The sequence below is a fragment of the Polypterus senegalus genome, chromosome 2, assembly GCF_016835505.1.
Source record: "Polypterus senegalus isolate Bchr_013 chromosome 2, ASM1683550v1, whole genome shotgun sequence".
Taxonomy (NCBI): Eukaryota; Metazoa; Chordata; class Cladistia; order Polypteriformes; family Polypteridae; genus Polypterus; species Polypterus senegalus.
The window spans coordinates 270,170,778-270,195,056 of record NC_053155.1 but is presented as its reverse complement, the minus strand read 5'-3'; the positions used below and the strand labels follow the sequence as shown (position 1 = coordinate 270,195,056).

The window sequence follows — 24,279 nt, the reverse complement described above, 5'->3', positions numbered from 1 at the left end:
CACGTAGAGTTTCGAAATGAAACCTGCCTAACTTTTGTAAGTAAACTATAAGGAATGAGCCTGCTAAATTTCAGCCTTCTACCTACACAGGAAGTTGGAGAATTCGTGGTGAGTGAGTCAGTGAGGGCTTTGCCTTTTATTAGTGTACTAGCAGAATACCAAGCCGCATGGGAGAAGTAGTGTGTTAAAGAAGTTATGAAAAAGAAAAGCAAACATTTTAAATATAACGTAAGAGGATTGTTAATGTAATTGTTTTGTCATTGATATGAGTGTTGTTGTCATATCTATCTATTTATATATATATATATATATATATATATATAGCAAAATACCTGCGATTGGCAGCGGAGAAGTAAAAAGAAAAGGAAACATTTTAATAATAACGTAACATGATTGACAATGTAATTGTTTTGTAATTGTCATGAGTGTTGCTGGCATATATATATATATATATATATATATATATATATATATATATATATATACACACACACACACACAGACACATATATAAACATATATATACATATAAATATATATATATATATATATATATACACATATATATATACAGTTATATATACATATACACACATACATATATATACATATACATATATATACACATACTGTATATATACACACACACATATATACATACTGTATATACAACATATACATATCTACATATATACTGTATATACACATATATATACAAATCTACATATATATATCTACATATATATATATTAGGGTGGGACTCGATTAAAAAATTAATCCAATTAATTAGAGGCTGTGTAAGAATTAATCTTGATTAATCGTATGTAATCGACACGAAATTTGCCCCAAATCGCAAATGTTTTTTTTTTTATTTAAAACGGTTTTAGTGGGCTTACAGAATCAAATAATAGACATGGACATGAATATTGTAAACTGAAGCTGTTTTAATTTCTGAAAAAAAAGCTTTTAAACTGCATTTGAATTCAAAACAGAAACAAAAATATCATCCCTGGTTAAAATTGGGCAGACTTAAAAATAAAGTGGTAGTTTAAGTACTTTAAGTACATTTTCAGAATAGTATTGTCTTTAAATAATAATAACCAAAATTTCACCATAAAGTGCAGTTTTTCTTCTTAAAAAATAAGTCAGAAACATAAAAGGTAATTTGACCAGCTTACTCTTTAAACTCTGAGTAACATTAGCCAAAATTATTTTGTACATTAGGCTAAAACAGTGTGATCATTGAACATTTTGTAATTAGATGTATTTAGAATTACTAACGGTCACGGAAGTCCAATGATCCCCAGTAAGAGCCACAAAGTCCGCTTTCTGTAATGCATCTAATTTTGCTTGCTTTTCAGTGTGCACAAAACCATGCTTTTATCAAGGCTTCTCGGGTAGTCGAAATGATCAGTCGTAGGAACGCGCTTTATTCCGACTCTAACATTTTTGTAGCTGTGATGTGTGCATCAGTGTAATGGATGTACCAGGAAATCATGCATTGACAAAAGTTCCGCTTGCTTGGAATTGAAAGTGTGATTAAATGCGTTATTTTTTTAACGCGTTATGGAGTACATGCATCGAAGCTTCTCAGCTGTGCTTGTGCTAAGAAAGGGAAAATTTTAAAAATAACGTAACATGATTCTGCGTTAACCTAATATTTTTCATACGTCCCAAACCAAGGAGATGCTAAGGTAAAATGAATCGGTAGCGCTACAGACATACTCAGTACACCCCTCGAATCGAACCTCGAATGTCGGCGTTAGAGGCTTAAGACTCTACAATTATAGCCACAGCGTGTGGCTTGTCTATGCTAAAGTATGTATTGTAGATCGGGTATATATACATATATATATATATATATATATATATATATATATATATATATATATATACCGTATCGCAGTGGAGAAGTAGAAGTTATGAAAAGAAAAGGGAACATTTTAAAAATAACGTAACATGATTGTCAATATACAGTAATTGTTTTGTGAGTGTTATTGAATGTTGCTGTCATCAAGGATTTGATTATCATTATTTCTTTCAATCAGGCTCGTATTTGTAGGATGTGTTCAAGTTACATTCCGTGTTTGTCAATCGTTGTAAAGATAAGAGGTTTCATTCATCGATTAGTTCCTTACTGCATCAATAAACAGCTCGTCTTCCTTTTTATCTGTGATGTGACAAACTGCATGCACGGGTTTTTTTTACACTGTCTTCCTTTAGCAGGACATTCACTTTTTCCACCGTGTGCTTTGTTTCCGCAGTAGCTGCACTTATGAATATGATTGTATGTATAAGACGCTTCATATTTTTTTGCTGCCTTCTCAATTGTGTAATTCGGTTTTTGTTCAGCACTCTTTGGAACTGTTGCTTTTTGTCTGTGCATTGCGTCAGTTCACGTGAGCCGCTTGGTGTTCTTGCATCGAAGGTTCCCAGCTGTACTGGTGCCATCTCGTGTAATGTCAGCTAAGACCCGGCACTTAAAAGTTTCTCTCTCAGTTTCAATGAGTTTGTGCCAAACACCACCCTGACCATCTCATCTTCCTCTGCATAAGCACAGTCCTTCACACGTGAATATTTAGCGGCAGTGTTTGTATTGGATTGCCGCTGATGGACGGCCTTATATGGGCAGGCACTAAATTACAAACGCTAGTGGCAGCCTGTCTATGAACTTAATTTAATATAAACTTACGGTTCACGCCGTGCTTTGTTTCCGCATATGCATCATTTGCTTCATAATGTTTTTCTGCCTTCTCAATTGTGAAATGGCGTTTTGTGCTCATTGCTGGAGTTCTTCCTTGTTCTCTACGTACTTACGTAGGAGGCGTGATGATGTCACATGAAACTCCGCCCCCCGCGGCCATCTCCAACTCAAGACTTCATTACATTATATGTGAAAAAATAGCTTCCAGTTATGACCCTTATGCATAGAATTTCGAAATGAAACCTGCCCAACTTTTGTAAGTAAGCTGTAAGGAATAAGCCTGCCAAATTTCAGCCTTCTACCTACACGGGAAGTTGGAGAATTAGTGATGAGTCAGTGAGTCAGTGAGTGAGTCAGTGAGTGAGTGAGGGCTTTGCCTTTTATTAGTATAGATATATACATACATACATACATACATCTATACTAATAAAAGGCAAAGCCTTCACTGACTGACTGAGGTCATAAAATGATTTCTTCAAAATGTCACATACTCCTATGTCTGTGTGTTTTTTTTTTTTTGACATCATACACCATAAGGTGCATACTAATTCTGCGTGAGCAGGAACACTCAATAAAACTGAATAAAAAAAAATCAAGTGACAGTGAGATATGAAGAAGGCAGATTCACCAGTGTTTGTGTGTCAGCTTCTATCCCTCCAGATCAGAGAATGTCCAGTTCCATTTTCTCAAAACACTACTCACATGTGCAGTAATTTCCAGTTAAAAATAAAAAACTAACAGCGTCAGATCCCTAGGGCGGTAGTATGTATCGTGATCGTGAGAGAATTAAAGTGAAAAAAAAAAAGGTAACTTTTGCAAGTACAGTACTCTACTCCAAATGTACACAGTCTGTTACAGACGCAAACCAAATGTATGTGTGTACTGTATAATATTAACAATAAGAGCAGCGCACTAATGAAATTGGCAAATATAGGAGGCAGTGGGGATCGAACCGGTGGCCCCTTGATTACAAGTCAGCAAATCTTACTGCTACACGACGGAAGCTGTTGTATTGTTCTTGAACCTTTTGTGAAAGTGTTTATTTGATCTTTGGACTTCAGGCTTCACACATTCTATAGTTTATGCCTACATTTTGTAACATTTATTACTAATATATGAAAAAGTTTCTGTTTTAACAATGTGTTTGCACAGATTACTGTAGAAACGGAACAAACATGAAATGCATTTGTTCCAAATAACGATCTATTATTTCCACTCTAAAACTCCAGCAGTTCACTCACTCCCAGATAATCAAACAAGGCATGAACTGGGAAAACTTAGTGAACGTTCTGCGACGGTGGGGGATGGAATAGCCGGCTGCTTTTCTTAATCGGCACATTTACAAGACAAAAGACGCTGGCGGAGAGGTGTGAACGGATTTAAGGTGGGCCGGATTTACGAGTTTTCTTGTAGGCTCTGATAATTCTAGTGTTAATTGGCATGGCTAGAGTTGCAGCTATGTTTCCATCCACTCACAGGTGTTAATAAGACAGCTATTTCACCAGCATGTGAGTTTTCACTATGCAATCTGCAAAGTTTGCATTTAGGCAACGAATTAAAGTGTGTTAGTGGTCTGGTTGTGCGTTACTTTTCTGATTGTTTACAAAAGACCACTTTAATGTTCTATTCACTTGAATGTTTGTTATCATATTTTTATGTACAGTAATCCCTCCTCGATCGCGGGGGGGTCTGGAACGCAACGCATAGGTGAAAATCCGCGAAGTAGAAACCATATGTTTGTATGGTTATTTTTATATATTTTAAGCCCTTATAAACTCTCCCACACTGTTAACGTTATTAGAGCCCTCTAGACATGAAATAACACCCTTTAGTCAAACGTTTAAACTGTGCTCCATTACAAGACAGAGATGACAGTTCTTTCTCACAATTAAAAGAAAGCAAATAATCTTATCTTTAAAGGAGCACCGTCAGGAGCAGAAAATGTCAGAGAGAGCGCTCGCAAAGAAAAGCAAACAATCAAAAAATCAATACATGCTTTTAAGTATACAGAAGCACCGCGATAAAGCGGCATTTTGTAGAAGAGCGTCCATGTCCTCTGTGCAAACAGCCCCTCTGCTCACACCCCCTCCGTCAGGCAGAGAGAGTGAGAAAGATAGAGAGAAGCAAACAAGCGCCACGCAGAAAGCATATCTTATAGCATTGAGGAGTTTTAGTTAATATGTAATACATGCTCTGATTGGGTAGCTTTTAAGCCAACCGCCAATAGCATCCCTTGTATGAAATCAACTGGGCAATCAAACTGAGGAAGCATGTAACCTAAATTAAAAGACCCATTGTCCGCAGAAAACGGCGAACCAGCGAAAAATCCATGATATATATTTAGATATGCATACATTTAAAATCCGCGATAGAGTGAAACCGCGAAAGTCAAAGCGCGATATAGCAAGGGATTACTGTATACTGTTTACAGAAGATCATAATACCTATTCTATTAATATTTAATAACATTTGTAACATTTTATTGTACAAACTCAGTAACAATATTTGTCACTGAATTTAAACTTCTTTGCTTTCAATTGTTTATGAAACTTTGCTCTTACCTTTTACAAAAGATTGCAGTCCTCAAAGCTAAATTTGAATGGCTAAAATTTCTATTATTTTTATGTAATGGTAAAGATTTGAATGCATATAGAATTGCAATTGATATAAATATTTTTTACTGAGTTACATTATATACTGTATTGGGTATTGAAAATGAATACTTAGTATCATATTGAAGTTTGAAATTTTGGTATCGTGACAACCCTTTTCTGGATAGGCAAGGTGCTCAAGCTGGCATGGCGGAGTATCTGCTGGACAGACTTGGAAGACCCAAATGGATAATAAGCATGTACTGAGAAAAACTGTTGAATTCCTTTGCTCAAGATGAGTTTAACTTCCACCTGTAGAAGGGCTTCTCCTGCATCTTGTGGTATAGTGGGGACATGGAGCCTGAATGTACCCTGTTTAACAGCTCAGTAGTCAAGTCCGTTTCAAAATGGTGATCAGTTCTTGATTGCAGCTCTAGAATGACCCATTAATAGTCAGCCATGTTAAGGGAACAAATCAAGTTAAAAGAAAAGGCTGATTTTGCCATATTAGTGAAATTGAATCTAGATTTGTATGGCAGGTGTTTGGTGAGGCCTTGAAGAGTGACTTTTACTTGGTTTCAAAGAGGTTCTGGCAAACCATGATATAACAGTAGAAAGGAAAGTGAGGCTTTGCTGTTGCTAGCAAACTTTGAATGAACACATAGTTAAAAAATTAAAAAAAAAAACACTTTGAGGAAGTCTTAAATCCAAAAAAATGCATTCTTCTATGAGGAAGCAGTACTGGAATGCTTGGGATGAAATCCATGTATGTGGTTACTTTTGGTGTTAAAAAAACTGAACAGTGGCAATACTGCAGATTTGGTGACTGTGGCCAGTCTCCCAGATAAAGCATAGTAGACTTTTTCTAATAGTTAAACTTCTAAAGTGGAGACCATTTAAAGCAGATGGAGAACTCTGCCAAGGTTGAGTTTTATTTAGCTTTCACTGAATGACACATGATAAAGAAGAACCATGAGGGCTAAGGTTGATGAGGTCTGGATATATATTGAAGTTCCCCCTTCCAGCTCTTCATAGAAGGTGTACTAGGTATGGTATACTGGAAGGTGATGTTAGGACAGATCCAGGACAAGATGGAGTGAATAGTTCTCTCAGGTGGCCAGAAAACATCTGGCAACAATCAAAGAGGAGGCACAGATTGTAGCAGGGTCTAGGTTGACTGATTTGTCTAGTTTGGGGGTGTTGCAACTGTAAATTTCAAGGATTTGGAGCATAACAGATAAAATGTAACAGAAAGAAATGACATTTATGATGCTTGCTAAGGGCAGAGGTAGTGTTATAAAATGTTATTGCATAGTCTAAGCCTTATGTACCCAAAGGTTTCATAACTAGCTTCTATTAATCTCCAATGATACTAATATGTAGAGAGTTGTACCATTGTTTCCAAGTGTTATATTTTCAGTTAAATAACAAAACTCTTTAAGTAAATGGACACAGCTAAGGAAAAAAAATGAATGACTGGGAACATCATTGATGCACATTTTGTTGATGAGGTTTTTATAGCCCACTGGATATAGGGAAAATAGTTTTGATTTTTTTTAAGAAATTTGCTTGAAAATGTACAAAACAAATTTTGCATATTTTACAAAAACCTATTTTAACTTAAATTTCCATGCAAATATTTCCTTAATTGTGCATTGGAAAGAATCAGCAGACTGTACTTAGCAACACAACAGCTTTAAATTTAGTTGTCAAAGATTCCTATTTATAACATCTTATTATTTCTTTAACAAATTAGCTCCCTGAAAACGGATTCTAGTTTAATGAATCTGAAAACAAAACAGACAAATTACAATAAATGCATATTTACCATTCAAACATAATACACAACCCCTTTATTTATCACTTAATGTAATAATCTAGTTTTCAGTACATATATACTCAGCAAAAAAAGAAACGTCCTCTGACCTTCAACTGTTTTTACTTTCAGTAATGTGTAAATATTTGTATGAACACTAAAAGAGTCAACACCATAAGACATAAACTAAAAATGTTTCACAATGTGTCCCTGAATGAAGGGAGGCTCAAAATCAAAAGTACCAGTCAGTATCTGGTGTGGCCACCAGCTGCTTGAAGTACTGCAGTGCATCTCCTCTTCATGGACTGGACCAGATTTGTCAGTTCTTGCTGTGAGATGTTACCCCACTCTTCCACCAAGGCACCTGCAAGTTCCTGGACATTTCTGGGGGGAATGGCCCTAGCCCTCACCCTGCGATCCAACAGGTCCCAGACGTGCTCAATGGGATTGAGATCCGGGCTCTTCCACTGCGAGGATGATCAGCTGTCCTTCCTGTCTCCCTGTAGCGCTGTCTTAGGCGTCTCACAGTGCGGACATGGCAATTTATTGCCCTAGCCACATCAGCAGTCCTCATGCCTCCCTGCAGCATGCCTAATGCACGTTCACGCAGATGAGCAGGGACACTGGGCATCTTTCTTTGGGTGTTTTTCACAGTCGGTAGACAAGTCTCTTTAGTGTCCTGCGTTTTTAGAACTGTGACCTTAAATGCCTACTTTCTGTAAGCTGTTAAGGTCTTAACGACCATTCCACAGGTGCATGTTAATTAATTGATTATGGTTAATTGAACATGCATGGAAAACCATTGTTTAAACCCTTTACAATGAAGATCTGTAAAGTTATTTGGATTTTTAAAACATTATTGTTGAAATACACAGTCCTGGAAAAAGGAACGTTTCTTTTTTTGCTGAGTATATATATATATGCTGTATGTCAGAAGCATAAAAAACTTGGAAATTAAAAGCTGATAGTTTACAATTTTGTGACCTTATTGAGGAAGACTAAGATTTTGAGAAACGATATTCAGAAATGGCGTGGACATTTTGATCAGATTTCATCACCCCACTTTGATGGTTAAAAAGAGACAGCCTTCTTCATAAAACAGAAAATAGTTCCAGAATAAATTTCTCAAAATGGTTGTGTCTGTACATGCATGAATTTGTTTTAATGTTAAGTGAAAATGCTTTTCCAACTGTCTCTTCATATAACTTAAAATACTGTATTTTATGTATTTTTGTTTAGAAGAAGGGGCTGATTGATGTGCTAGAGAGTTCATATAAACAGCTTGTTAACTGTCGTAATTGCATTTAAGCACAATCACCTGATCATGGTCTACCTTGCGGGGGTGGAAAATTAGTGACCACAATGTTTAATGAATGATCATAAAGCCTTAAAACCATTTTACATATGAGTCCCCATTACTTCATGGCAGCAGTTAACTTCTTGGCAATCAATTGTATATCTTGTTAAACATTACTATAACCAGTTTTCCAGTGGTCAATCTTCTTTTATGTAATTAAATATGGTTTTGATTTGTGATCTCAAGGTGAAGGGATTCTAAATAAAATTAGTTGGGGAAACTGATCTTTTAGCTATAGGATCCCAAAGCTATGATATAATCTGCTTGTATAAGAAGACCTGCAAGGGTCTCATCATTTATATTCAGGCTGAAGACTCATTACCTTAAGATGATGTCACATTACATGATGTCTATTGGGAGGGGATGTCAAACTTGGTGACAGTCTGTGGGTATGTCATGTAACGTAACTGGTGGTCACAGGAAATGCACTTGCACTGCCTTATCCTCTTTAAGATTATGTAAATTCAGTTAAATTAATTTGTTTTTTTAATGTAAAATACCACTCTTCAGTAAGTGTAGGTACAGACTGCTGTGGCTAGTTATCAGGTTAAACACAAATACAGACTTTTAAAATGACTACATTATGAGTACACATAAAGACTTGGATTTGTTAAAACAGACAGGAAAACTGAAGTGACTAATATGTGAAGACACGTGTGAAAAAGGTGTTTGTGCATAGCGTTTAAGTTTTGTCCGACTATGTTAACTTTGGCTGGTATGTTTGCTATTTCATGTAAGTAGATGGCAATTGCTTTATTTGCTCTTCCATTTTCTTAAGATGTGTTATAATAGAAAACTAAAGTATATTTGCAGTAAAGGGGGTGTGGTGCCTTTTCTGATAATTTCAGATAATCAGCAATCATAGACAAATGTTTTTGTTAAGGTTGTGAATATTACAAACAAAAGAGAATTATAAGTGGCTAATAATTACAAACCATACTAAAATCCTATCCTACTGAAGCATTATTAAACTTTTTTGTCGAACAGCCTCTTCTAAACATTAGCTTTGCAGTTTTGAATAATCCTATTTAATGGTATTCCTTTTTATATCAAAAACTAATTTCAAACAAAATACCCTTGACAAAATGTGGTTGTTTTCCACACTTGGTTTTGTGTGTTGGTAGCACAGTTCTTTCTGTAGCTTCTCGTTGTCATACTTTTTTCCTAGAAAAATCTGTTTAATCAACTTTAACCATAAAATTAACTGCTAATACACTGTTTCACAAATACTGTAAATGACTCAAAATCATTGACATACAGAAATTCATAAAATGCATTGATTCTTGTGTTTTTTCTCTTAATTTGCACGTCCATTCTTTGTTCTTCTTTCTGTATACTTTGTTTTTTTCTCAGTCCCAAATAAATATATTGTAGTTGAATTGGCAACTCTGGGTGCTCTTATGTGAATGAGTGTGGCAAGTATGTACTCTAGTAGACTGATATTCCCTCCCTAGCTTGTGCATACTTTGCTCATATTGTTGCTCTAACAAGATGTGTCTCCCCATACAAAGCAAAGCAAATTCTAAAAATGGACAAATAAATGTTTATACGTATGAAACAAATACAATGAGCTCATTGTTTATGCATTTTAATTGCATGATTAATTTATTCCAGCATATAATGTAATAAAAAATATGGCTTTTCTTTTATAGTAGTACTGTATGTCTGATTGTGTAAGTCTTCCCCACCCAAAAATACAGCATTGTCTTTGTTAAAGTTTTATCTTAAAACTGCATGTATTTTTCTTTCTTTAAGCTGCCAGGGAGTTACAAATTCTTGAAAAAGAGAAGAGAGCAAAGTTACAGTATGAGAGGCAGATGGAGGAGCGGTGGCGGAAACTAGAGGAGCAACGTCAGAAGGAAGAGTTACGGAGAGCAGCTGTAGAGGAGAAGAGAAGACAGAGACTTGAAGAGGAAAAAGTAAGAACGTCCAATTTGAATATCTTGAGGGATTGAAAACAAATTGACAGTTAACCTGTAATAGTAAAGTATTTTAAAGGCTAAACACACAGAATCTCAAGTTTAATATTGTTATTTTGTTGCATTTGTCTAATTATCCAAATAGGTATTTGAAACCTTGCCATATTGCCATATACATAGTATTTGCTTTATTATGGATATTACAATGGTGAAAATGTATAAACTGAAAAATGTAATAGTGAGTTCTATCTTTGCTGTTGATCATAGAACATTTCAGTAAATGTCATTTCAGTTTGAGGTCTGTATTGTTCAGTTTCCATAAAACTTGATTTATAAGCACTATAATTTGATCAGGAAGTGGACAGAATACAGTTTAGTTATATACTACAAAAAACACCTACATGTTTTTGTCTCATATTGAGAAATTATAGAAATTGTTAAATTATTTTTATTATTTTTGCCAACGGAAAATGCTTTTTCTTTCTTAAATTGTTCTGCAATATTAAGATGTGAATATAATCGATTGAAAAAGAAATGCACTCTCAAATTTTGACTGCAAATTTTGTTGGTTCAGACATCTCCTATGAGACAATTTCAATTATAGTATTCAACATTTTAAAAATGTAGCAGTCCTAAATGTACTGTATGTACATCAGTTAACAGTTTACTTACACATAAAATGTTAATATACATATTTTATAAAGCATACTGATACTTTGTGCAACCTTTTCAAATTCACATGGTGAGATCATGGGGTTTTTGTCACATTTTCAGAAAGTTTTTCATATCTACCAATATTTGTGTTCTTTAGGCCAGAGCATATCCACCTTTTTCTTCCCTAAGTGGAACTTAATTTTCTTTGTCAGTGTGCTGCTATAACCCCATTCATAACATGGCACAATGAGTTGGCTCAGTGGATATCACCCCATCATTTATCATAATGATCACAAAATACAACAGGTAACCTAACAAAGCAAATGCTTCCCTTCAAAATGTGCCTCACTGTAGCACCTCTTCCACTTTGAGAAAACGTAACTTTTGTCTGCATCTTTCATCAATGAAACCATAACATTCTCACAACTGATTAATCCATGTAGGGTTGCATGGGCCTGGAGTCTATTCTGGCAATATTTGGACACAAAGTAGTAAATATCTATGTACAGATTGTCATCTTGGGGCTCAAACACATCCACAATTGCATTGGGCTAACTTGAAATCACCTTTTAGTCTAACCTACACATATTAGGGATATGTGAAAGGAAAAGTGGAGTTTGTCTTCTTCCTGCTCAACTGTTCACACTTCTATGTGTAGTAGATATGTTTAATCATCTGTCTCCATATAGCTCAGTCATGCACCTCCTTGTCAGTCAAGCCCTCTCCTTCAGATCTTGTTTTACTTAATCCCTCAAATGTCCGCTTTGGCCTTCCTAGCTTTCTCTTCCCCTTGACTTCCATTCCCATCACTCTTTTGCCCACATATTCATTGTCTCTCCTCATCATATGTCCATATCACTTCATCTTAGTTTCCTAGACATCTCTCCCACTTTCTTGTGCCTGTGATTGTCTTATTGTGGCCTTTTTTTTAACTCCAGACATGAATCTCAACTTTTCAGTCTCTGCGACATCTAACTTCTTCTCCTGCATTCCTTTTACTACACATATCTCGGCTCCATACATCTTTGGTGGTCTTACCACTATCTCAATAACCTAACTTTTAAATTTCACCTTCTTAGATCATACCATACTCCTGATATCTTCTTCCAGTTGATCCATCCTCTGCATCTAGCTATAACTAAAAATAAATAAATATTAAAATGTATCCACTCTTTTCAATAGCTCTCTCTGCAGGCTAACTTCCTGATCATCATTAAATCTCTCATATTCTCCCTTCTTCCTATTTATTTTTAATACTCTATCTTCCAAAGCCCTTCTCTATTTCAACTTCCTCTCCACTTCCTCTTTTCTGGTACTACACAACATAATGTCATCAGCAAAACACATGCACTGGGGGAATTGGTCTTTTATCCCATGACTCCATACATCCATAACCAGATCAAAGAGGTAATAAAGATCCCTGGTGCAGACATACTCTAATTAGGATCTTATCTGTTACCTCAATAATGCTTTTAACCTGAGTCCTCACTTCCTCATGTATATCCTGAACAATCCTTACACATTTTTGTGGTACTGAAAGAAAACCTATGCAGATATAGGAAATGTACAGACTTCACACAGACAACCACGTGTATAGGATTCAGGCCCAGTACTGTGCCACCATCCCTCTTGGGTCTTGCTTAATGCTACTTTTAAAAAGCTTTTGTCTGTGTATTTGATGTTATTAATTACTAAGCTGTCAATAACATTTAGAAAGAAGGCTGCACAAAATAAAGTTGATACTTGGTGTGTATCCAATGGGGAGGAATTAAAGGGTGTTTGTCTCCTGTATTATTATCTTGTGGAGCTTCTTTTGAGGAGTATTGTGGTTGTGGTTGCTTCCAAGAAGCAGCATTTTGGACTTCCAAATCCATCACTTTGTTGTTTTGTGTTCTTATTTTATTTGATATTGCTGGGCATAATAAAGCTGTCACCACATTTTACTATATGTAGACATTTTGAGTGGTAAGTGTAACCCGCTCTTATAAACCTGTTACTTGTTTCTTTTTTTCTTTCTTAGTAACTAATGTTTTGCAACTTTCTTCACAGCATCTTTAGTAAATGTGTAGTGCTGTCTTAGTCAGTTGTACCTAAATAAATACCCAAACAGACATGCAAACAAGGACACCAGACAGGGATTGGAACTTGACTGGACAATAATAAATGATAACCCATCATAGGATACTGTACTATGCGCTGTTAACAATACTTGGATTGATAGACCTACAAGTACAAAACTATGAAATTACAAAGCTATGAAATGAAAAATGTAAAATATATTTTAAGATTCTTGTACACAAGTTTGGGAAAAAAAGAAATGACTGGGAACATCAGTGATACACACTTTGTTGCTGAGGTTGTCATAACCAGTTAGAGATGGGAATATTTCAGACCTTCAAATATTGTCCACCCTTTTTAACTTATGCCTTTCCTTGTTCTAATCTCTTCATACCTTCATATTAATAATTCAATGCATCTACACTTTCCTTGCATTTTTTTTTAGCATTAGCTGTGTGGTAAAAGTAATACATTAAACAAAATCACAGCTTAAATAGTTAGACTCATGAGAGGCTAGTTTAAAAACTCAATTTAGTTAGTACGAAATTAGTTTATTTACGGTAGCACCCACAGAATACATAATTTATTGAGCTGCTCTGTCATATTAAGGTAGAGCTTCTTCTTCTTCTCCCATTAGGGGTCGCCACAGCGGATCATCTTCTTCCATATCTTTCTGTCCTCTGCATCTTGCTCTGTTACACCAATCACCTGCATGTCCTCTCTCACCACATCCATAAACCTTCGCTTAGGCCTTCCTCTTTTCCTCTTCCTTGGCAGCTCTATCCTTAGCATCCTTCTCCCAATATACCCAGCATCTCTCCTCTGCACATGTCCAAACCAACGCAATCTCGCCTCTCTGACTTTGTCTCCCAACCTTCCAACTTGAGCTGACCCTCTAATGTACTAATTTCTAATCTTAGAAACTCAGTGCAAATCTTAGCATCTTTAACTCTGCTACCTCCAGCTCTGTCTCCTGCTTTCTGGTCAGTGCCACCGTCTCCAACCCATATAACATAGCCAGTCTCACTACCGTCCTGTAGATACCCGTCTGTCACAAATTACTCCTGACACTCTTCTACACCCATACCACCCTGCCTGCACTCTCTTTTTCACCTATCTTCCACAATCCCCATTACTCTGTACTGTTGATCCCAACTATTTAAACTCATCCACCTTCGCCAGCTCTACTCCCTGAATCCTCACCATTCCACTGACCTCCATCTCATTTACACACATGTATTCTGTCTTGTTCCTACTGACCTTCATTCCTCTCCTCTCTAGAGCATATCTCCACCTCTCCAGGGTCTCCTCAACCTGCTCCCTATTATCATTACAGATCACAATGTCATCAGCAAACATTATAGTCCACGGGGACTCCTGACTAATCTCGTCTGTCAACCTGTCCATCACCACTGCAAATAAGAAAGGGCTCAGAGCCGATCCCTGATGTAATCCCACCTCCACATTGAATGCATCCGTCGCTCCTACCGCAGACCTCACCACTGTCACACTTCCCTTGTACATATCCTGTACAACTCTTATGTACTTCTCTGCCACTCCCAACTTCTTCATATAATACCTCAGCTCCTCTCGAGGCACTCTGCCATTTGCTTTCTCTAGGTCCACAGACGCAATGCAACTCCTTCTGGCCTTCTCTAAACTTCCCCATCAACATCCTCAGAGCAAACATTGCCTCTGTGGTGCTCTTTCTTGGCATTAAACCTTACTGCTGCTCACTAATCATCACCTCACTTCTCAACCTAGCTTCCACTACTCTTTCCCATAACTTCATGCTGTGGCTCATCAATTTTATTCCCCTGTAGTTACTGCAGTCCTGCACATCCCCCTTATTCTTAAATATTGGCACCAGTACACTTCTTCTCCACTCCTCAGGCATCCTCTCACTTTCCAAGATTCCATTAAACAATCTGGTTAAAAACTCCACTGCCATCTCTCCTAGACACCTCCATGCTTCCATAGGTATGTCATCTGGACCAACAGCCTTTCCATTTTTCATCCTCTTCATAGCTGTTCTTACTTCCTCCTTGCTAATCCATTGCACTTCCTGATTCACTATCTCCACATAATCCAACCTCTTCTCTCTCTCGTTCTCTTCATTCTTCAGCATCCCAAAGTGCTTTTTCCATCTGCTCAACACACTCTCCTCGCTTGTGAGTACGTTTCCATCTTTATCCTTTATCACCCTAACCTGCTATACATCTTTACCAAATTGGTCCCTCTGTGTAGCCAATCGGTACAGGTCATTTTCTCCCTCCTTAGTATCCAACCTCTCATACAACTCATAATACGCCTTTTCTTTAGTCTTCGCCACCTCTCTCCTCATCTTGTGCCTTATCTCCTTGTACTCTTGCCTACTTTCTGCATCTCTCTGACTATCCCACTTCTTCTTTGCCATCCTCTTCCTCTGTATACTCTCCTGTATTTCCTCATTCCACCACCAGGTTTTCTTTTCCTCCTTCCTCTTTCCAGATGTCACGCCAAGTTCCCTTTTGCTGTCACCCTTACTACATCTGCAGTAGATTCCCAGCTGTCTGGTAACTCTTCACTGCCACCCAGTGCCTGTCTCACCTCCTCCCTAAACTAAACCTTGCAGTCTTCCTTTTTCAACTTACACCATTTGATCTTTGGCTCTGCCCTCACTCTCTTCCTCTTCTTGATCTTTAACGTCATCCTACAGACTACCGTCCTATGCTGCTTAACTACACTTTCTCCTGCCACCACTTTGCAGTCTTCAATCTCCTTCAGATCAACTCTTCTGCATAGGATGTAATCTACCTGTGTCCATCTTTCTCCACTGTTGTACGTAACCCTATGTTCCTCCCTCTTTTTAAAATACGTATTTACCACAGCCATGTCCATGTCCATCCTTTTGGCAAAATCCACTATCCTCTGACCTTCTTCATTCCTCTCCTTGACACCATACCTACCCATCACCTCCTCATCTCCACTGTTGCCTTCACCAACATGCCCACAGAAATCCGCTCCAATCACCACTTTCTGTCCCTTGGGTACACTGTTCATCACTTCATCCAACTCACTCCAAAAATCTTCTTTCACACCCAACTTGCGGTGCATATGCACTAACAACATTCATCATCACACCTCCAATTTCCAGCTTAATAACCATTACTGTGCTTGACACTCTCTTCACCTCCAAAACACTCTTGCATTACTGTTCAAAATTACTCCTACGCCATTTCTCCTCCCATTCTCACCATGATAGAACAATTTGAATTATTCTTCGGCCAACAGTAGCCCAATTTCTGCCAGCACCCTGTTGGTTTAACAGTGCTGGTGGCAGTCGTTGTTAACTCGGGGCTCGACCGATCCGGTATGGAAATCTTCATTGTATTTATACATTGTCTTATGGACATGGTCAGTTCTGAACTTGACGTAAGTTAACCTATTCAGTTATGGCAAAGCAGGATGGTTTTATTTTGTGTACTTTGTGGTAGCTTCTTACATACTTGCCTGATACTGCATTCATTCAAATCTATTTTATGAACAACATTTAGTTTATAATTAAAATGGCCTGAACAGAAGTTTCCAAAGATTATGTTTACACAAGTTTTTTAATATCACTGTTTATCCACTAAGTCAGGTATATTAAGCTGTGTTGGCACTAGTCCTAAATGAGTAAAGTACACAATTGCAGCTTGACATTAGCTATACATATATATATATATATATACAGTGTGTATGTGTGTGTGTGTGTGTATATATATATATATATATATATATATATATATATATATATATATATATATATATATATATATATATATATATATATATATATATATATATATATATATATATATATATATATACATACATACGTACACATACATCAGTGTTGTATATTAAACATTAAAGGTAAAAACATATTTTTTTTGAATACCTACTTCTCTCTGTCAGTTATTGCACCTTTCTTTTGTCTACAGCTCGTGGCAGTTAAGTATTTTACACTTTTAATATTTAACATGAATTCTACACAAAAGTGACATTTAAATAATGTAAAATTAGCAGTGCCTACATCCTTTTTCACCCACTACACAGCCGTATTCGCCATCTTGTGGGTGAAAGATAAATGACAATATAGATTAAAGCAAGGCTTCAGTTACAGTCAGAATGATACAAATTCCTATTTGTAATAAATGGTGAGGTTAATATTTAGAAAAAAATCCAAGAATAGGCACAATAATCTGATACATTAGATGTGTGCAGTTTTTAATATATCTGGTTTATTTGCTTTTCAAAAATTGGAATATTTGTAATAATGGTAATTTTTCAAAGCTTTTATTCAACATTTTTCAATATACAAACTGTATTTTATTACACACTTTAAGCAGCCCTTGGTAACTGGGGAAAAAAAGTAATATTCACAAAGGAAGATGTTGTTATTTCAACATAAGTTGTAAAGTTTCTAATTCAGTAGCATTTTTTGTTATATGATTCATAACGATCTTGTCTTAGAATATTTTTGGAATTCAGTATTTAAAGTAAAATTATTCATATTTTTACTTTAAACTAAAAGTTAAATGTTTTATTTTCATTCAGTACAATTAAAGAAATTAATTGTGATTGTGTGGACTTCAGAGCAGGTGAACACTGACACTCAGCATGGCACATAGAAACACAGGCCTTTTTATGTTTCATTTCTTAATTGGATTTAACTCCTAAAGTCATGACTTTTAAGTTCGATTTGTGTTTTATATTCTAATAAAATGTACCCACTGTTGCTGAACACAAGTGGACACCAAATAGTCTGATATCCTTTTTAAGGTAATTGGTTTTATCAAATCTCACAATCTGTATTATTTCCATGTGTATTTGTGCTGAAAATGATTTGTTTTTAATCATTTTTTAAAATTAATTTAGGGAGAAAAGCAGCATTTATTTTTCATTTGGAGATTATGTATATAGTAAGGGTGAAACATTAAATGGCATTAGGCCAAAAAATATGTTAAGGCTTTCTTTAGGTGTTATACAGTTTTCTTTAAAATTTCATTAGTGGCTTATTGATTTTTAACAGTGTAATCATACTTGAAAATTACAAAAAAAATATTTTTTTAAAATTCTGATCATGTTAAAAAATATACACCGGCCTTCAGCTATAAGTGAGAGGATCATTTATCAGGAAAATGCATTTTAGGCCTCTAGTGATATATAAAAAGGCTAAAAAAAGTTATGGTTTATCAAAATGTAGGCTCAATTTCCTCATTCTGCGTTTATCTCTAAGTCTCTTAGTCTTGCAGTTATTTCTCTTTGCGACTCATCAGGCTATTGTTCTCTATGTACTTTTTACTTTTATGATCTGCTGTTTATACTGTAACTATATAGGTCCATATAACCCTGAATTGCATTAAGTGGGTTTGAGAATGTTATGTTACTCAGTAATATGTACGAATGATACATCTGACAGAACTGCAAAAATTTCAAATTGCATCTGACAAAGTCAACATTCATTTCAATATTTTTTATGTGGGTAAAGAACAAAATTTCTTAAGGTCTTGTATGTAATGAGAAGTCAAGTAAAATTGCACCTTTTATTGGCTAACTAAAAAGATTACAATATGCACGCTTTCGAGGCAACTCGGGCCCCTTCTTCAGGCAAGATGTTAATCTTTTTTAGTTAGCCAATAAAAGGTGTCATTTTACTTGACTTCTCACTACATTCATAATGGCTAACATGGTACAACACCCTAGTACATAAGGTCACGTACAAAATATTGGGCACTGGCTAATTATTTGGACTACTATGGCTCAAGAAACAAATGTTTTCATCTCATGCAGAGGGTTAGATCAGAGTGGAAGCTTTAGTGAAAAAGACTTTAGCTTACTCATGCTTCACAAGAAATGGTAGATAAAATGTTTCCTTGGAAATCAGAAGGCAAGACAACATCAGCTACTATAACAGTGGACTAATTGCAACAATGTGTGATGTCCATACTAAGCATAAAAAAGTGTGACAGGAAAAGTGTACTTTATCAAGAACATTTAGTGAGAAAGTTCATGGTAAGGAGTACTAGGGTTATGTTGTAATGTACAAACCTATATGACATTAAACAAAATTCAGTTCATTGAATAAAGTGATGTACCTGCGGTGGGCTGGGTCCCTGCACAGGGTTCGTTTTCTGCCTTGTGCCCTGTGTTGGCTGGGATTGGCTCCAGCAGACCCCCATGACCTTTATAGTTAGGATATAGCGGGTTGGATAATGGATGGATGGAAAGTGATATACTGTGTATTGGGCAGACAGTATTGTTGTCACATAAACCAATCATACATCATGCTTTCAGTAGGAGTAAATGTATGGAATAAACCATAAGAAGTCCACATGCTTGAATGCTTGTTTCTGACATGAATTATTTTTTCTTGTATTGTTTATATGCACTGTTTTCCTCTAAATGTAAGGTAAATGTCAGTAAATTGACAAACTGAGTGTTCATGTTCATGTTGTTGAGAAACATTTGTATCATGTTGACAGATTAATTTTCTCGGGTGACCATGCCTCCTTGCTTTAATAAATAAAGAGTTAATGTACTTAGATGATAATAATATATCACAATGTAAACGGCACCAAAAAATAGAAAAATCTGTCTGCTGTTAGGTGGAGAGTACTGTATGTGAATGCACAACAGTGTGGGGAAATGCTGATGATTCCACAAGGATGTTCCTACATTGTGTCCATTGTTGGTGATGACACATCAACTTCAAGGTCTATCAGTGTAAAGTGTGATAAACAAATTAAAATGGCAGTGACTGCATGTGCCATCACCTGAGAAAGAGAATAGGAGTTTCAGTAATAAGCGTATAAAAAGTTAGACCAAATATTTTATTGAAATTGTCCTTGAAGAAAAAAATAAACAAATAGAAACAGTAACACTTAAGTTATGATAAAATTATAATAAATAACTATGAGAGTGGCAAATATTTTAGTTACAAGAACATGCATGTCTCTATGAGTGATCGTTGAATAACCTTATAACCAATGGATAAAGACTATCTACTGGTGCCAGTGCTTATGTTCCTGTATAGTTTGCAAGGAAGGGAAAATTGGCTGTGTAGGAGGCCTTGAGGTCCTTAACTTCTAAGAAAGTGTGTGTTATATGTTTTGTTAACAGAAAGCTTTCCTGTTGTATTCTGTGTCACTGTTGCAAACCTCTGTAGTGTTTTGCAGTTCTGAACTTAACAAATGCCATACCAAGGTATTACTTAACCAATGAATATCGAGACCACTGTGTACCTATAGAAGCTGGTGAGCATACAGCGGATGAAGACATCTGGGCTTTCTAACACATTTAAGAAACCAAAGTCATTGGTTATATTCATCTTCACAAAAGCCAAAATGTGTTGTGCCTACTTTAGGTCAGTGATGGTTGCTTGAAGAAATGTGAAGCTGCCAACCCTCACAATAGCATACCGCCTAATTAACATAAAAACAATTGTCCTGTCTCTGCTTTCTGAAGTCTATGAACAGCTCCTTGATTTTCCTTGCATTTAATAGGTAGACTTAATGGCCAGATCCTGCTTGTAATGAACACTTTATTAGGGATTTATTAGTTTTTTTCTTACCGGTATTTGTATGCTAATTATATTTTTGTGAAATCTATGCATATTTTACATTATTGTGACTTTCTAAACTTTGAACTTTAAATTCTGAATTAATCTTTGCTATTAACTAAACGTGTCTTTTAATTAGAAACTGTGTGTCTCTGCTGTCAGCCTGCTGAAATTCCTAAGTATATGTTACTTTTCTGTAGAAATCAGAAAGATATTAATTTTAGACCATTTAGTGAACTAGAAGCTATTATTTTTATTTTCTCTCTTTTATAGTTATTTGTCTTTGGTAAGATTTTTCCTGCCTTGTATCTATGCATGCTGGGATGAGCTTTAGCCTTCTGGCTAACCCCTATAGAGGGTTTGGAAAATGGATGTTTTTTTTTGTGATAAGGCATCAACAAATCTGAAACATAATATGACTTTAAATATTTGATCAATCAACACTTCTGTCATTGCTCATTTTGTAAAGGTGACAAAATGATCAGGTCTATCTAACCACCACAAACTGAAAAACAATTGTTTCTTTACATTTATTAATACTATTTTTCTTAAAGAGAATAGTTTTCTTAGCTCTTCTAAAAATGCACCAGCATCACTCTTTCCTGTTTAAGTGTCAATATTTCACAATAATGAAGGAAACAGCATAGTCAGTATTTTAGTATTATAGCAACAGCAACTGATGTTTCAAAGGTATTTGTGTTATTTCTATGTTGTAATTTTGTAGTCTTTTAACAATGAAAGCGGGGAAAATGTGAAAACGTTTCACAACAAAATTATTTTGTGAGATCTTTTTCTTTTTGTCTCCACCCTTTATCTGCAGTAATCTGGTGGTGAATGAGTTAATGCCTGTGAAGCATTACGCCCCAGACAAATTAAGTCAGAGACACAGTCACTGCTACACCAGTGGGAACAGATGCTATCCAGTGATGCAACCTGTGTCATTTGCATAGTCTCCTTCTTTTGAGCTATGAACTGTGATGTCTGCAGAAGCAAGGAGGGTTTGTTCTGAATGAGTGCTAGCACAGTGTGCATAAGAGATTACGTGCTGCCTTCGTTCTACAGTACGTAATTGGGCAGGGCATTTCTACAGAGCTATAGCTTGTCTGCTTACCTCATTGCCTACCTGCTTGTTGCTGATTGTGTGTTAGCAACAGAAAAGGTCAATCATACTCTAAATGCAGCCAGTTTCTATGACAAGTACCCATGATGGGTCAGTAAGAGAATCTCTCTATTTTCCTGTCTTTGAACGGAATGAACAGGAACGCTTGGAAGCAATGATCAGACGCTCCATGGAACGAAGTCAGCAGCTGGAACAGAGGCCAAAGAGATGGTCCTGGGGAGGTGCCCTGTCTGCTGGCTCTGGATCCAGGGAAGGTGAGTTAATGACTAAGAAAAACACGACTGACAATCGCACTGAGGCTGCCTGCATTGCAGATTGCAGTTTTGAGGAGGTGGTGTGTGGGCTGAGTGTTTAGCCTTATACTGGGTTGAAAAAAAAATAAAATTGGAGACTTTGTGTCTTGTATTCAGAGATGGTAAAAAGAGAAAGAATGGACTCTTACAGTGGCCAATAACAAAAATGAATAGTTTTGTGACAAATACTGAATCAGTTAAAAAGAGAAAATATTATTATTCTTTATATCAAAGTCCATGTTATTTTTTGTTCTTTGGGAATTGTATTGTAGTTAGTGCAAATTAGTTGCTAGTTAGGAATACATTAAAGCCCTTTGTTTGATATTTTATGTGTGTGTGTGTGTATGTATATGCATATAAAATATTTTTCCTTTGAAAATAAACCTTCCTTTGAATGTGTTAATAGTTAGTAGTAATTTAGCTTATAAAGCAGATTTGACAATTGTCATGCACAAACTATAAAAAAAGAAAATGCTGATTGTTTCATATAGGCTGGTGAAATAAATCATTAGCTGCTTTAAGAAATTAAATTTCTGAAGGGATAAATGCAGTGGTGCCCTAGAATGTTGTTATCCCCACCTGCACATTTTGTCGCAGTTGTTGCACTCCTTGTATGGATATGTAATGTAAGTAACTATGATTAAACATTTATAGTTCTTAAAATATTTTGAGATGTTTTAAGCTTTAAATCAGAATGAGAAGGCAAACTGTGAGGGCATACTGATTAATGCAATTCATACCCACTATAGTATGGGAGTCTCCCTTGTCAGCAAGAAAAAGTCTTGTGTTATGAAAAGAATGTTTGCTTTCCCCTTTTTCTCCATAGTACATTGTAAATATATTCCCACAATTGGGCATTTCTGAGTAACACATATTGACTGTATATTGAACATAATTCAGAAGGACAATAACATTAATAAAACAAAATTAAGAATTTTTAACCATGATGAATGTTTTATGCTGCATAGTTACCATGCAAATGCCATTGTGTTAAGAGTAAAAGGCCACTAAAGACTTGTGGATTTCGGGAAAAAATGTATGATTTATGCTTTTTTTTTTTTTTTACTAAATAGCACAATTTCTCTCACAGTATTAGTATCTGAACATTTATTGTGTTATGCGATTCTTCCCTCGTGTATAGTGTGTGTGTGCTTTTTAAATGTATTTTTCCTACTGTGGTTTTCTGCTATGTAGGTGACCCTGAAAATACCCCACCCCCACTAGGTTTAGCCACCAGCACCCTTCCTTCAGACCCCGAGACATCTGCTGCTGCTGCTGCTGCTGCTGCTGAACCCGGCAATGGTATTTGCATACATAGAAGTGCCATAGTATCTGCAGAGTGTCTTCTTCACCGTGCTTGAACTACACTTCACCACCCATTAGGACGTGTCCACTCACATACACACACTGTACATATTTTTCTGTCTCTACATCTGCTTACCTCTTTTGAATTTGTTGCTTTATTTGCATCCTCACATTTTCACCACTTATTTAAGATGCATGAATCATGATTTTTGGAATGCTCTCTTCTAGTTAAAAGTTGATGTGTGTGAAATATGTTGTTATACATTTTCTTGCATGTTTTTCATATTACAGTATTCACTATGCATCATTAAAGTCCAGACAAAAGTGAACCTCTTTGCTTCTGCATTTGTTATTGGTTGTCTATTTTTTTATGGTTTTAATTATAATCATAATCAGAGCAATGTTTTTAGTAATTATTACAAATTACAAAAATAGAGCACTGTGTATTTTGGGTGTCCTCCTCTGTAATTATGAGGATTTTGTGGACTTCTAATTCAAATCAACATAGATTATTTAAAAGATGCAAACTTAATCCTCCATGTTGTGAGGTTTCACTCTCTATAGAAGCGGTTTAGTCTTACCTTTGATTATTTTAAAACTTTTGTTATTTTAGTGCACATCCAGAGTATTTTTTTCTGTGCAAAACTAAGTCTCCAAGTTATTGTATATGTAGATTTTGAGAGGATTCTGTGTGATTGCTAGTTGAGAATGAAACTGTGGTCTATTCTTAATGATAATTGGTTTTGAAATTTGCCACATTGTTCTTGGTTAGTGACACTAAATCTCTAAGGTGGGGGTAGGAGCCAGGGAGGCACAGCACAGTTGTCTTTTATTCTGTGTAGACTGCTTTTTGTGGTATGTTGCTTAGCAACAAAAT

The 24,279-nt window shown here is 36.0% G+C and overlaps 1 protein-coding gene across 8 annotated transcripts in view; it reads left to right on the top strand.

Moving 5' to 3' along the window:
* LOC120523873 (MAP7 domain-containing protein 2-like) overlaps window positions 1-24,279 on the top strand; it is a 168,943-nt gene that overhangs the window by 84,464 nt on the left and 60,200 nt on the right. For 5 of the 8 annotated variants that reach the window (XM_039745548.1, XM_039745550.1, XM_039745546.1 and 2 more), the window contains 3 exons: window positions 10,224-10,387; window positions 21,944-22,058; window positions 23,292-23,399. In XM_039745548.1, coding sequence (XP_039601482.1) covers window positions 10,224-10,387; window positions 21,944-22,058; window positions 23,292-23,399 — 387 coding nt within the window. Of the gene's footprint in view, window positions 1-10,223; window positions 10,388-21,602; window positions 21,746-21,943; window positions 22,059-23,291; window positions 23,400-24,279 lie in introns of those variants that run through there. The other 3 variants (XM_039745551.1, XM_039745549.1, XM_039745552.1) reach the window with 2 other exon arrangements.